Source organism: Gouania willdenowi, chromosome 13 (genome assembly GCF_900634775.1).
Source record: "Gouania willdenowi chromosome 13, fGouWil2.1, whole genome shotgun sequence".
In the NCBI taxonomy this organism is placed as follows: domain Eukaryota; kingdom Metazoa; phylum Chordata; class Actinopteri; order Blenniiformes; family Gobiesocidae; genus Gouania; species Gouania willdenowi.
In genome coordinates this window covers 33,353,885-33,370,654 of record NC_041056.1, presented here as the reverse complement: position 1 = coordinate 33,370,654, position 16,770 = coordinate 33,353,885, and the positions used below count along the sequence as shown (strand labels likewise).

Below are 16,770 nucleotides of genomic sequence, written 5' to 3'. Positions count from 1 at the left end.
CAATTTACAAAATAATAAAAAGCTTTTTAAACTGGTTTATGTTGGTACTTTGTTTTTTTCATCCTTTAGGCAGTTCCATAATTTAACCCCTGATACTCCTTTTGACTGCTGTTCAAGCATATTTAATCTTGAAATGTAGTTTTCCTCTTAAACTATATATTCTTCTTCTCTCTCTAAAAATCTTTTCTGCAACCCTTTTGGAAGTGCACCTTTACTTGCTTTATCAATCATTTGGACAGTTTTGAGTTGGATGAGATCCGGGAGTTTTAAATCAGGTGTTATTAACAATAATCCATGTGTGTTCAGTCTGATTCCTCTTTTTTGCATTATGAATAACGATGTTCGTCATGTATGTATTTCCCCAAACTTCTAGATAGTAAATATGGTAAAACAAGTTTACAATAATTTGTGTGCAATGCTTCTGGATTAAGAATGACTTGTTTTGTCCAGGAATAAAAAAACAAGAATATTAGTTCTTAATAATAGTTTCATTTATTCATAAACAAATATAAATTCAAGTAAATGGCGTATAATGATATTTCAGAATGGACCAACATATAATATTGTACATGTTGATGTTTGCATAGAATCTTACTGGATTTGTTCTGAGATGAAAACGAGCTGAGATACAGATTAACCTCCAAATCCAACACTGAAATGAGCAAGTAACGTTACTACATAGTTCAATAATAGTATTACATGGCCATTGTGTAACAATAAGGAAAGTTCTGAATACAGGACAATGAAATATTGCTGCTGCGTTCAAGAATATTACAGCATTATTATGGATTCATAGCTCACCAGCTGCTAACTGGCTATTCTGCACCATTAGATGTAACGTTTATAATATTGATGAGTTAATATTGTAGCAGAGGATAAGACAAACCAAGAAATAACATTTGATGCACGGATAAGTTTAATCATCAAAGGAAAAGGCACATTATATTAAACAATACTTTTGTACAATTGTGGTGGAATTAAAAAATATGTCGGTAAATCTTCATATATCGAGTCTGCTGGGTGTTCAACGTTCAATTCAAAGTGATTCACGGCTTTCATTTTCTAAATAAAACGAAAGCGAAAGTAACTCCTTCAACAGAGAGCTGCCAAATGTGACCGAGAGCATTTAAATGAAGAATCATGGGTTTCTTGCTCAAAACACTAATGATCCATGTGTGCCTGCTCACAGGTGAGGGCTGCTTTGTATTTTATTTTATTTTATTACAGACTGTCGTTGTGTTTTGGGGACAAAGGTTTATTCTGTCTTTGGACATATTCGGAAATATCGTGGTGATTATTGGCAACACAAGCCGTGGAATTGGCGACTCCAACCCTCTCTCTGCACCACACCGTGTCCACCCCAATCACTGATAATGAAGGCCAGGGAACAGCTGATAAATCTATCGCCTTGATTCGGCTCGGTTTGGGTTCACTATGTCCGCTCCAAAATGAAAGTTAGAGCTGCTTGTTTGTAATGCACTTAATATATGTATATAGAATAGAACAGAATAGAATAGAATAGAATATATAGAACTCGGATCATACAGTGTGGACATGGTTTTCAGTTGTAAGAACTAAAAAAAAAAACAACAGGGTGAAAGTCAGTGACAACTTTACTCGCTTCTTCACAGGCAACCTGCAAGCAGCACTCAGGGAAAGCGTGAAAATTTGGCTACGGTTACATTATGTTTTTTTATTAGTTATTCCGAATAAATCATTCGGAATTAAATTATTATGCCTCTTGATTACATGGAAATAGTAATTCCAGAATTGAGGTTTACATGGAAAACCGGTCTATTATTTAATAAGCCTTTTCACACTCTGGAAGTGCGCATGCGCAACCTTTTTCGGAGTGTCATAGAAAGTCGTCATCAGACGTAGACGCCGCATCGACTGCTGCCGCCCACTAGAGCGCGGTGCATCACCAGGGCGGCCATCTTGGACCGGTGGCATTCGCTCCTACAGTGCATTACATCTATAGAGGAATGATGTGCTACACAAATAAAGTTGTCATAAATCGCTCAATTCTCAAGCAATTTTCACGGTGTTTGTTTGTAACAAACATCAGACATGATAGATAGATAGATAGATAGATAGATAGATAGATAGATAGAAATAGAACAAAAGGAACCCAAAAAACGTTCAGATGAGCTCAGGCAATTGACAATTATTGTATAATTGTACTGCTAGTGTATTATTGTTATTGCTATTCTTTTAAATATCATTACATTCTCATATTATTGTATTTTTTATTAATATTTTATATTAAATATATATAATATTTATGGGTTTATTGGTCGGGAAGAATATAAACATAAACAAGCTTGTCCACTCTGTTGCTATTTTCAAACAGCGTTTTTAATGTTATTCCAGATATCGTTAGTGTATTAATATATATATATATATATATATATATATATATATATATATATATATATATATATATATATATATATATATTTTATACAAAAAATGCACAAAAAGACAACTGAAAGATAAAAATAACACAATGATGACTTCAAAAACATACATTACAGAGAAATACAACAAAAATATGAAAATGGCTCAAAATACACAAAACTAAATATTTATACAAAAAATACACAAAACTAAAAATGTGACATATGTATGTAGCCTATTGTGAATTTAATGGTGATTTAGTTGCAAATTCTGACTCCTTGTGGTTATTTCTATGCAATCAATGTTCGTTCATATTAGGGCTGTGTTGTTAGTCGATGTGTTGTTAACTGGCAGCATTAGTTTGTGATCTTTGAATCTGAGGCTGAAATGTGCACAGACAAAGTACACCTGTGTCTGTTGCTTGCTGCGTGTGTGTGTTGAATTATATATTCATATGGAGGTGTGTTTACTTGGGTAGGCTTGTGAACATATATGAGCGAGCCTTGTGTTTACCACAGAATCTTGTAGAACAATTATATGTGCGCACACGTGTGTGTCGTGGCCTTGTGGATGTTGCAGTATAAATTAAACTGGTCACCGGCATGGGAACCCTTAATCTCAGTGCACTCTTGTCAAAAAATTGATCAACCCCATAGCACCTGCAAAAGAAAATGCCCGGAGCCGCCCCTGGTGTCTGACAGGGGCAGAGTTTATTTATGGTGGTAGGTTCACCTCACTAAAATTAAAGTATTGCAGTTGCATAAATTAATATTAATGCTTCAAAAAATAAATCAATTTAAAAAAAAAGAAAACATTTATTTAGCAGTGACATTCCAACAATGCACAATATATAATAAAATACTAAATATGTTTAACTTGACCCATTCATGTATACATTAAAAAATAATGTACAGGCCTATAACTGACTGGACTTCTTTTTAGTCTGTGCGACAAGGCACAGACTAAAAAGAAGTGACTGGCAACTAGATTACATTAAAAATCAATGTAAATGACGCAACATCAAGTGACCTCCCTGCAAGCAATGCAACGCTATTCGTGCGATTCTAGCGACCTTGGCGTATTGAATTGTCCTGAGTTGCTGGAAGATGCTCAAAGTTTCAAATTAAAATTTTTCAAGCGACTTCTCCCATGTTCGTCACTGTCTGCAGAGCCAAGGCTGCAGCCTTCCTGCATGTATTTTTTATATACTGTATATTTATAGTATAATGGCGCTTTAAATGTGTTTCAAATGAATTTTGTCTTGTGCAGAAGCCTCGTAAAAGAAGACGGGCGCTCAACACCTCCTTATAACACTTGGCATTGTAATTGACAGAAATATTACTGCCATATTATTACACAGTGAATAGCAAAGGAAAGCAAATATCTCGGTTTCTTCTTTAGTCCACACGTACTGCCCCATGTTTTCTAGAGGGATTGATAAAAAGTCTTTATTGCATGAAGGCTACAGAATCATGAAAAAACATACAACATGTTTCAGCCTTGCAGGCCTTCATCAAGGCAGTGACATCACTGACCAGCGGCATAATTTACGTTGCAATGGTGCTATTCAAATGGCACGACAGAGCGCTACCTTGGACAGCTCAGACATCTTGGGTGATGCCCAGTAGCTCAAAATAATGTATACAAAAATAATACAAATATACAATAATATACAAAAACAATATAACCCCTACAGCAGCAGCATTAATAAATAATTAAAAAGAATGTTCAGATTATTATTATTAGGATATTGTTATTTGCCGAACGCTCCAAAGGCTAAAAAAAACAATTTCAAATGTTAACTAATATCTACCTGTGTGATGATTCCTCACATCAAATATTTATTATTGATTTGAACAGAGCGACCGTGGCTCAGGTGGTAGAGGGTCGTCTTCTGATCGAGAGGTTTGGTGGTTCGGTCCCAGTACCTGACTATGTGTCGAAGTGTCCTTGGGCAAGACACTGAACCCTAAGTTGCTCCCAGTGGTCGACTAGTCCCTTGCATGGCAGTCCTGTCCCACTGGTGTGTGAATGTGAGAGTGATTGGGTGAATGAGCTGTTACTGTATGTAAAGCGCTTTGAAACTGCTTCAGTGTGGTGATAAAGGGCTATATAAATCAAGTCCATTTACCATTTGAGTAACTATATTTTGTGATATTACCTGTGAGACAATTTATTATGTTTCATTTTTATTTATTTTTTATACATGTAATCACAAAAATGTTTTAGATTTCATTACAATATTGGGTTTTGGGTCAGGATTCTGTTTAGAGGTTAATAATTAAAAGTAAAGATTGTGTGTATAACTTGATATTGATTTTGACAAAGCTTTTAATCCATAAGTGTAGATATATACAAAGCCATGTTTTTTACATTTACTAAATCAGTTGAAAATATTTAAAAACAACGCAGACTTTTGGATCTGAACCTGCTGTAAAAATGTCCTACATTGTTGGGATTAAGTTGTAAAATAATCCAATATCAGGAAATGAGGCTTTTGTTGGCTCAAATGGCAGCCATGCTAATAGGAGGTGTCAAAGTGTTGCTCTTAAATGTGTGAAAATGCTCCAAATGATATGGGGTGATTTTCCTGTTCATGCTGTTTGTGTTGGAACAAAGACACATGTTTAAGTGGCTCAGAATATCTCTTAACTCTTTGAGGCCTGTTAACCTTTTTACAGACATGATCTAGAAACCAAGGGTACCATGTGCTGTGAATTTCACTCATCTCGGAGCTAAGAGGCCTTTGCAATGCCTTTGAGCAGTGATTCTCAACTGGTGGACCCAAAAGTGGGTCGCGGACGTGTAATGAGTCGGTCAGCTGGTCAAAAATAAATAAAAACTTAGAGTCTCTTTTTGATGATGATTTGATCCAAAATCCTCTCAGCGGTTGAGGACCTGATGGGGAGTTTTTGGTCAAGTTTGATGTGAAGAACTTGAGCAAGAAACCTGAATTTCACATGTCTTAGATCTCTGCGAGGCCTTTCACGTGTCTCAACAAACTTCCGTTGGAACGCTACGACCCTCTTTCGTTTGGAGAACACCCAACCTTTGGAGGGTTCTAGCTCCCCAGAAGAGGGCGCCAGATCGTCGGTTCCACCACAGCTGCACTCGGCTTGGCGAGACCTTTCCGCGGATATCTCATTTGATGGGATCTGAGCAAGGATGAGCAAGTTCATCTCGGAAGGCCTAGGCCTCAAGCCTGTGACGTGGGGGCGGGAAGGGTTTTCACATATGTCAAGGGGCTCGTTAAGCCGATACAGGAACTGTTGCCCCCATCTCGATAGCACCTTGCGATCCTGAGTTAAACCCCAAAGGTCACCAAAGGTCAAGACAAAATGGCTACCCAAAAATGTGATTGGGGTTAGCTCTGCCATCTTTTAACATCGAAGGATGCAACCAAGTTTGGCTTAAAGTAGAGGTTTTAAGGATGGTATGTGTGAAATCTTAGTTCTTTGGCTCAATATTTGAAATGAATGCTAACAATGTTCATTTTAATGCTAGTGCATTGTTTGGGATACAAATAGGAATCAATGCGGTCCAATTCCAATACAAAAGTGATGGAGGGAAATCAAATGTAGCTCCTCTCCAACCTTTGGAGGGTTCTAGCTCCAAAGTTGTTGCCAAAGTATTTGGCCCTGTTACAACCCAGGCTTGGTGGGAAGCAACACAATGAGACTCCAGAACCCAAAAGCGAATGCTGAAAGAAATGACCCAAAACCCAATCTTGTAATGAAATCTAAAACATTTTTGTGAATACATTTATAAAAAAGAAAAGGTAATATCACATAATGAAAGTTACTCAAATCAATTTTAAATCAGACAGCGGCTCTTACCCCCACTCCCTCCCCCCGCTCCTTCCCTACATTCCCACCTGGAACTGTTGATGCTGAACTTTTCCACACGTCATCTGGTTGTCAGTAACGCAGCTACAGGTCTTCAACTTCAAATGCCTCGTTGGCCATCTTTCCTCACCTCCCATCCGCAGCTGCATGGAGGCGTGGTTGCAGCGCCTATTGGCAGCACGCCCATGTCCCCAAACAGCTGGAATCCTGCTGTTCTTCCCACTACCAAGTCAAATTCCTCGTATTGTTCTAAACTGTACCTGGTCAATAAAGCTGATTCTGATTCTGATTCTGATTCTGAAATATTTGATGTGAGGAATCATCAGACAGGTTGATATTATTTAAAATGTGAAATTATTTTCTTTGGACTTTGGAGCGTTCGCAAACACAAATATCTTGTCCGAATAATCTGAACAATATTTTCAATTATTTGTAATGCTGTTGCTATAGGGGTTCTATTGTTTTTGTATATTATTGTATATTTGGATTATTTTTGTATATGTATATATATATATATATATATATTGTACCTCAGTCTAACGCCCAATGAGAGCTCGAGATAGGCACCAGCAGACCCCCGCAACCCTGAAAAAACATTAAAGCGGGTCAGAAATTTGATTAATGAATGGATGGTGTTTTCCTATTTTTATGTTTTTTTCATTTATACTATTATTCTTTACTTTATTTTGGGAACTTGGGTATGTTATTTCATCCTGTTCGTGCACATGACAAATAAAATCCTTTAATTTTTTAACAGAAATAAAAAAGATTATTGTTGCCAAAACAAACAAAATACGGATCCTATACATACGTAAACCGAATGGATACTATGTAAGTTAAGCGAACATTTCTCACTAGAAATGTTGTCAAAACAAAGCTAAAAGCACAAGCGCTTGCTTGCGCAAATGAGGTGTAGGTGTAGGAACACATTCAAATGTGAAGGAATATAAATAAATATATTGATAATAATGAAAAAACAAAGCAAGAAAGTAGTTACAACATCCAATCGGCCCGTGCGTGGATATTTATCTGCTTTAAGTTTGACAATTTTTGGCCTCCATATAGGTTGTCGTAGCAACCACAGAAGAATGTCCGTTGTACCGGAAAAATACAGATGGTGTGGAGCCGAAGAAAGGGAGCCGGAGGTGGAGCATTCAGCATAGAACTCCAATCTTTATTTTCCATTAACACGGCTCTTATTCACCACACTAACACACAGGGGTGAGCATGTGTAACACCAAAATACTTCCCAGTGGAAGCACCCTTCCCAATACCATAAGTTCTCCCCCGGAACTCCTCAGTTATTGGGTGGATTATGAACCTGAAAACATGAGCACCACAATGGTTTACATAAACCAAATGGATACTATGAAAGTTAAGGGTACATTTATCACTAGAAATGTCATCAAAACAGTTTTAAAGCCACAATCTATCTTGAAATAAGGCAATTTGCCACTAAAATATACAAGATTTCCGCCGTTGTTTTTCATGAGTCAGCAGTGACGTGACCTGACTTCAGCCCGTTGAATTTTGTGCAGTTAATGCACAAAAATACATGTGCTGTTCCTGAGCGATTATGATTGGTTAAGGAAACGTACCAGCACCCGCGACACACACACACACACACTACAGATTTGATGAAGCAGCAGAGATGGCGAGCGTGGAGCAATCTGATGAAAAGTTGAGATTTTTAAGGTGTCGATACAAACACTACTTTAAATGAATTGTGGTCAAAGGCAAGAACGTGTATGTGAAGTGTTCATTATATCCAGGAGTGAAGACTTTGTCCACATCTGTTGTAAGCAACTCAAAATTAATGAAGCACCTCACGACACACGCATCTAAAAAATGTGAATTCTTTGACATAGAGCAACTTTTTTTTTTGTAATAATAACACAAATAGTTACTTTCCTTGGTAATGAGTTACTTTTATTATAGAGTAATTTAGTTACTAACGCAGTTACTTTTTTGAACAAGTAGTGAGTAACTAAAACTAATTACTTTTTTAAAGTAACGTTCACAACACTGGTGTTAATTAAATTCAAATCAACCTTATTTGTATAAAGCAATTTACAACATTTACAATAACAAAGAAAAAACCCAACAAGATCCACATGAACACGCATTTAGCCATTTAACAAAATCAACATTGTAAAACACCATACCATACAAAGTCAATCCTTCCTTTTTTTATCATTCACTGTGAAAAGTATGAAACATTTTCTGACCTTACCTTTGCTGAAGGTCTGGTAACTCAGGTGTTGATCTCCCATCTTTTAAAAGCTGTTGTTTTTCCTCAAAAAAAGGTTTCTCTATTGTCTCTAGCACTGTCATCCTTCCTGTAGTGTTATCCCGCCCACTAGCTAGAACGAGAGAGAACGTAGCAGCAGCGGTCACATGGGATCAATTCAATAATGTACTGTGAACGTACGTATAGCATTTAGCATAGCGCGGTTACGTCCAAAAGCAGCTCTCTACGCTGCCTTTGGACGTAAATGGTTGTCATCTTGGGGAACTGACTGCGCATGCGCAAACACGTAAAAACACGCTATGGGAACAGAGGCAGCGCAGCCGTGTGCTTTTGGGAGGGGGCGTGGCCTCCTCCTCCCTTACAGCAGAGTGAGACTGCAGCTGTTCCAGGAAATAGCACTGTTTAGTAATTTGGGCTATGAAACGCACAAAATGCGGACACTTTCAAACTTATAGGTACTGTAGGCTATTGGAAATGGAAAAAATAAATAATTTGTAATTATATTATGATTAAAACAAATAAACAAAATATCAATTCACCCTTGGGTAGGCACTGCCTACCTTGCCTACCCTGACGGCACGTCACAGACTGTCGTGGTGTTAATGCACGAAAATTTGTGAGACTGGGTTGGAGAGAGAACCCAAGGTATGGGGTGCCAAGTGTAAAAGTTTAGTATAAAAGTTGTAGCTAACACATTTTCATTATTTATCTCACTTTTCTCATATTTAGCACATTTTAACCACATATATAGAGGCAAACAAAAGCATTAAATCTAAATGGTATATGTTATATCTAAATGTTAAATCTATATCTAAATATTTAATCTAAATTTTAAATCTCAATGTTATGTGTTATATGTTATATCTAAATGTTAAATCTACAGTAAGTCTAAATATGTAATCTAAATGTTATATTTCATATCTAAATGCTAAATCTTATCTACATATTAAATCTAAATATTAAATCTAAATGTTTAAATCTAAATGTTTAAATCTAAATGTTTAAATCTAAATGTTTAAATCTAAATGTTTAAATCTAAATGTTTAAATCTAAATGTTTAAATCTAAATGTAAAATCTCAATGTTATATATCATATCTAAATGCTTAATCTTATATCTAATTGTTAAATGTTAAAGCTATATATGAAATCTAAATATTAAATCTAAATGTTAAATCTAAATGTTGAACCTAAATGTTTCACACATATGCTAATTGACCCCGCCCCTTGTAACCTCAACCAATACAAAAGCAGAGACACACGCGCCTCTTCACCAATGCCTGCCTGGGTCATATGTATGGCTGGTTCTCTCCCGGCGGCGGAGATTGAGCGCGCAGTCATGGCAGGTGTACGAGCTGCACTTCACAGCAACATTGACAAAATACAGCATTAAAATACATTTTAATAACTGTGTTGCACTGTTGTGTTGGAAGTGTAGTGTGAAGTGCAGCTCGTACATCTGCCATGACCACGCGCTCAATCTCTGCCGCAGGGAGAGAACCACCCATACATATCACACAGGCAGGCATCGGTGAAGAGGCGTGTGGGAGCAGCTGTGTGTGTCTCTGCTTGTGTATTGGTTGAGGTTACAAGGGGCGAGGTCAATTAGCATATGTGCGAAACATTTAGGTTCGACATTTAGATATAGACTTAAAGGGGACATATGCTAAATCCACTTTTTTTAGTGTAATGTACCCACATCTGTGGGTAAGGTCATTTTTGTGTGCGCGAAGCACTTCAAGGATGACTGCTTCTGCAACCTCCGCCAGTATAAAGAAGGATTTGCCGAAAGACTTTGTCTGATTGAGGGGTCAATTCCTTCTATCTTTGGAGACAATGAACAGAGCACTTCCGTAAGCTGTAAATAACGCTAAAAAGTGTGATGATAAGACGTCCCTGTCATTGTTTTGTTAGCATTAGCAGTTGCGCCGTCTTCATATGTTAGCACTGTGTGCTCGTTTTAGATCCTTGATGATATGGCCTACTTGATTTAATTTAAGTCTAAAGTTTTCATTAGTCATTTCATTTTGCCGTTTTGTCTCCGAAAAAGACTGTATTAAAATGCATTTCGTGACGTTAGTTTGGCGCTAGTGTTAGCTTGGCGCTTGTGTTAGCTCACTTGTTAGGGTTCTGGAGGTTAACCATCTTCATTTTCATCTCGCTCCGCCGGGTCAGACTCTGGCTCGAACATGTAAGGCTGGATGGACAAGTCTTCTGTTGTTGACATTTTGTAAATAACGTGTGAATGAGAGGGCGGGGTATGAAGTGTCTCATTTGCATTTAAAGAGACCACGCCAAAACGAGTTGCTCTTAGAAGCACATCAGAAAAGGGGCCTGTGGAGCTATAATAATGAGCAATTCAGACCCAAGCATTGCAGTTCCGCTTTATATAGACCACAACTGTATGATTTATATGTAAAAAGGAAGGATTTAAAAGCATGATATGTCTACTTTAACATTTAGATTTAGATTTAACATTTAGATTTAACATTTAGATTTAATATTTAGATTTAACATATAATATTTACATTTACATTTAGACTTAATATTTAGATTTAACATTTAGATACAAGATTTAGCATTTAGATATGATATGACATTTAGAATAAATATTTAGACTTAGATTTAACATTTAGATATAACATAACATTTAGATTTAAAATTTAGATTAAATATTTAGATATAGATTTAACATTTCAATCAATCAATCAATCAATCTTTATTTGTATAGCGCCAAATCATAACCAATGGTATCTCAAGACACTTTACAGTAGAGCAGTCTTAAGGACGGACTCTTCATTTTATGGATACACACATATGCATATATACGTATATACACATACAAATGTATCCCACACCCAACATGAATTCATCATGGAGGCAAGGAAAACCTTCTGTTAAGCAGCAGGAACCTTGTGTGGATCCCATTCCTATGATGAACAGCCATCCACGTTATGCTGTGTTGGGTGTGTGCAGAGGAAAGGGTGGAGACAGAGTTGTTGAGACTCTGTAACTCCACACTGAGGATCCCACGGACCTGCAAGACAAAAGCCAGAAGGAGTACAGGAGCAAACACACAAGGGAAGAAGCAGACATAGAGGGAGTGTTTGAGAGAGGAATGGGACCCTCTCCGGTCCCTCTCTAACCTAAATGACCTCTCTCTTAACGCCCTCTCCAACCTCTCTCCAACCGAGCATGCCAGACCCCCCCCCCCCCGGCAGTCTATGCCTATTGCATCTTAATTATGAGCTATGAGCTGGTTCCTAACTAAAAGCTTTACCAAAGAGGAATGTTTTGAGCCTAACCTTAAAGGTAGAGAGGGTGTCTGCCCCCGAACCGTGGTTGGTAGATGGTTCCAGAGAAGTGGGGTCTGATAGCTGAGATTTAGATATAACATATACCATTCAGATTTAGATTTAAATATTTAGATTTCATGTTTTTTTACTTCTATATATCTGGTTAAATGTTGTGTTAAATGTATGAAATTGTGCTAAATATGAGAAAAGTGAGATAAATAATGAAAATGTGTTAGCTACAACTTTTATAATAAATTTTTTACACTTGGCACCCCATACCAAGGAGGAGATGAAGAGTCACACACGCGCGCGCACACGGTGTTTATAACAAAAATTGACTAAATGAGTAAAATAAAACTAAAAAACTAAACAACATTTATACAAAAAGTACACAAAACAACAACAGAAATGCACAAAAATATACAAAATCACTCCAAAAACACAAAAAATGACTCTAAAAAAACAACATATATTACAAAAAAATGCACCAAACAACAACAAAAATATGAAAATGACTCAAAATACACAAAACTAAATATTTATACAAAGAATAAACAAAATGACAACAGAAATACACCAAACTACACCAAAATAGATACAAAAATGCACAAAATGACTCCAGAATCACACTGTAATTGCAACAAAGAACAACAAATATACAAAAACTGCACAAAAAGACAACAGTGAGTAAAAAACAAACAACATACCATAATTGACAGCTCTACTTAAGCCCCCACTATATGAATACATACTTCCGACGGGCACTGTACTAGTTGTTGTTAATGAAAGGAAGAGTATATTTTTTTAATTCAGAAAGAAAGTACTGTTTCTTCTTCATGGACTGTATTTTTCCATCTGTGTTACTAAAGTACATGTACATGCATAATTGACTGTTTTGATCTGCAGGGGTGCTGTGTGTCCATCAGATTTCTTGGCTGCCCTGCCAGTGGACAGATGAACATGTATTTTTGAAAGCAGGCCTTGTTGAGACTGAGCTCATTCATAGAATGGCTGTGCTCCAGTTTGGCCAAAAGGGAGACCCTCCTCTCAATCCAAAGGCTGTCACCTTCCTGCTGACTGGTGAGTCAATATGGCAAACTGTTTTAGCATTTAGGCTCTATTTACATGATGTTTTGCAACCTTTTCCATTTTTGTTTCCAAAACGTTCCACATTCACATGCCAATCTCCATTTATATGAGACAGCAGTAAACACCAAAAATTATGTAGCATACATGCCAGGCCAATAGATGGCGGCGTGATTTTGTGATAAACCAAAATAAGCACATGCACAGAGACACTTCCTCCAAAGACAAGAAAGAGTAGAGCTTTATTCTGACCTACGAAGTTAGATTCGGCGCGGCAGAATATGGCTCGAACCTCTTCGAAAGCGAAGCAGTTTTCAAAAATTGCCACTCTGGAGCGCAATTTTTAAAACTTCTGTTTTGAAGGACCAAAATGACGGTGCTGTGTAAACGGACAGCCAAAACGCAACAAAACTGAAAATGCTGTGTTGTAAACAGTGTTTGGAATAACGGCGTTTAAAATAATGGCGTTTGTTTTTCAGTAACGGGGTAATCTAACAAATTACTTTTAACGCCGTTACAATGCCGTTATCGTTACTGAACATTAAATGCGGTGCGTTTCGTGTATTGATTGAATAAACTGTTATCCGAAAGCATCCCCGGCTTCTTACTCAGCTGTAGTGAGGAGGTGGGTTAAAAACAAGGTGAGAGATTATGATTGGCTTAGGCTGCGTCATGTTTCATGGTAGCCAATCGGAGCCAGTGTTTTTACACATGTGTCAGCAAGAGGAGGTGGGTTAAAAACAAGGTGAGCCAATCAGAGCCAGTGTTTACACACACACACACACACACACGCACACACACACACACACACATACACACACACACACACACACACACACACACACACACACACACACACACACACACACACACACTGCAGATTTGATGAAGCAGCAGAGATGGCGAGCATGGAGCAGTTTGATGAAAAGTTGTCATTTTTAAGGCGATACAAACATTACTTTAAATTAATTTTGGTCAAAGGCAAGAACGTGCATGTGAAGTGTACATTATATCCAGGAGTGAAGACAAGTCAAATTTAATGAAGCACCTCACAACACATGCATCTATAAAATCTGAATTCTTTGACATATAGCAACTTTTTTTTTTTTTTTTTAACAGTAACAAAGAGTTACTGTCCTTGGTAATGAGTTACTTTTATTATAGAGTAATTCAGTTACTAACTCAGTTACTTTTTGGAACAAGTAGTGAGTAACTATAATTAATTACTTTTTTAAAGTAACGTTCCCAACACTGGTTGTAAACGAGCCTGTCTCCGTGTAAATACTTTCAGTGTCACTGGCATGCGCAGTGTGACTGAAGCGCCTCAGAATGACTCTCAAATTTAACTGTACAGGTGCTGGTCATATAATTAGAATATCATGAAAAAGTTGATTTATTTCAGTAATTCCATTCAAAAATTGAAACTTGTGTATTATATTAATTCGTTACACAGACAACTAATGAAAATCCCAAATTCAGCATCTCAGAAAATTAGAATATTACTTAAGACCGATACAAAAAAAAATTTCTAGAAATGTTGGCCAACTGGAATGTATGAACATGTAAAGTATGAGCATGTACAACACACAATACTTAGTTGGTGCTCTTTTTGCCTGAATTACTGCAGCAATGTGGCGTGGCATGTATTCGATCAGTCTGTGGCACTGCTCAGGTGTTATGAGAGCCCAGGCTACTCTGATAGTGGCCTTCAGCTCTTCTGCATTATTGGGTCTGGCGTCTCGCAGCTTCCTCTTCACAATACCCTATAGATGTTCTATGGGGTTAAGGTTAGGCAAGTTTGCTGGCCAATCAAGAACAGGGATACCATGGTCCTTAAACCAGGTACTGGTTACTTTGGCACTGTGTGCAGGTGCCAAGTCCTGTTGGAAAATGAAATCTGCATCTCCATAAAGTTGGTCAGCAGCAGGAAGCATGAAGTGCTCTAAAACTTCCTGGTAGACGGCTGCATTGACTTTGGACCTAAGGAAACACAGTGGACCAACACCAGCACATGACATGGTACCCCAAACCATCACTGACTGTCCGGCAGCGGAGGGGACAGACGGACTTGAGAGCAGAATTCAGTTAAAACCTTTTCTATTTATTTTTCTTCTTTGGCTGGTGTAACATATTTACAGTGAATCCCCAAAACAGTAAACCAAAAACTGAGCAAACACAAAAGAAAAGGACATTGGGATGCCAGGCTACATTTTACAAATCCTGAACATATCCACTTTAGGCCATTTATTTTATTTTAGTTGGGTTACGCACCCGTCGACGTTGATTTTATCAAAATTAAAAATTCATTTTTAATTTGCGCCAACTTTTCTGTGCTTTAAAAAAAAAAAAAAAAAGAAAAAATAATAAATGTTTTACCTGTTAAAACATTGTGTGATATTAATTTTTAACATATTTAATGTTTTACACGTAATATAAAAGAAAATTCTAGGACATGAGTCTCACGAGTATTGATTTTCCAAAATCGGAAGTAGAGTTGTGTCCCTTTCCTATCTGTAGCGCGTGCGCAAGCCGGCTGCGTAGAGGTTGGTGAAAATGGCGGAGTATTTCTGCTTCGTGATTAGGGATGGGTACCGAAATCCGATATCAAAACGGCCCCGGGGCCACGTTTGTTGGTCCACTTGGACTGACAAGCTACATCCATATTGGTCCTGTTAATGGTATTTTTAAGGTTACATTAATCCTCAAGCCTCAGACAAGCATTGATACTGCCGTGCTGCCTGTCAGTCCTCCTTAAAAACCCGCATGCGGAGCTGACTGATGAAAGGCGCTACTGTAGAAGGTGTTCACCTGTTCACCACGATTCATGAGTAGGTGTGTCCGTAGACGCTATCCACTCACTCTTGTTATGGTTTTCAGCCAAAAAACTGCACATTACAGTAAAACACATGGCTATTCAAGCGGCTATTGTGATTTTGATTCAGAAAAGTGTGTGCCGCTGCAGAACCAGAGCAGCAGAAGAGTTGTGTGTGCGCCGTGCAGGATTCTCCACAACTTAGCCTTTAGCCTAGCCGATAGTCCTCCGCGGCAGCCATGCTTCTGCCGTCTGTCACGCCGCCTCTGTCTGCTCCAGTAGCAACTCGACGTAGCAGTCCGTAGGTTTCCCCGCACATCGACCGCTAACGTGCCTCGGCTGCAGGCAACGTTGCGTTTGAGTAGTGACTTGTGATCATATATTGATCTTACAGCTAAAACGCTGAGTTAATATGAAAAAACGGGTAAATCAACATAATTAGCCTTGTTTTCATGAGCCAGTGGAGCAGCAACCATCAGAGGCACAGCTCACTAATTCTCCATTTGCACAATTTTTCATTAAGTTATGTTGGATATGCTTGATTTGAATATTTGTATTGTTTAGTGTTTTGTTAATATCAAAAATTATTTATACTGTATTTTTTATTGTTTTATTTATACATTTATAGCGTTTTATTTAGAACTATTTATTTTGTATTTTTTCTTTATTTTGTGTGCCATATTGTTAAAAATGTTCAAAAATAAACAGATTGATGTTCATTATTTGGGTTTTTCGTTATTTAGTTTTTTCCCATTGATTTAAAAAAAGTAAGGTATCGATAAAGCACCGGATCGATAAGAGTAGTAGTACCGATAAATCCTTAACGATACGTGATTGAGGGAAGTAGTTTGAAAAAATGTATTTTCCATCAGTGCAGTTTAACAGATACATTGGGAGATGTGATCTCAGTTCTTTTGGAAAACAAGGAAAATATATCGTCATTTTTACCATACTGGTGTCACAATCTGAAAATGTGGATATGATAACTTGGGATTCTTCAAAACCGTTGGGTTTGGGTGTAAATACGTTTTTGTTAAGATTGTCGATACCAGAGGCAGACCTGATGAGAACAAGACAAGTGG

General features: G+C 37.5%; 1 protein-coding gene across 1 annotated transcript in view; it reads left to right on the top strand.

Annotated features, from left to right (window-relative positions):
- The first annotated feature begins 1,065 nt into the window (after positions 1-1,065).
- Positions 1,066-16,770, top strand: part of dhrs13b.2 (dehydrogenase/reductase (SDR family) member 13b.2) — a 33,684-nt gene continuing 17,979 nt past the window's right edge. The window contains exons 1-2 of the mRNA XM_028463784.1: positions 1,066-1,189; positions 12,697-12,870. Coding sequence (XP_028319585.1) covers positions 1,141-1,189; positions 12,697-12,870 — 223 coding nt within the window. The 5' untranslated portion in view covers positions 1,066-1,140. The remainder of the gene's footprint in view (positions 1,190-12,696; positions 12,871-16,770) is intronic.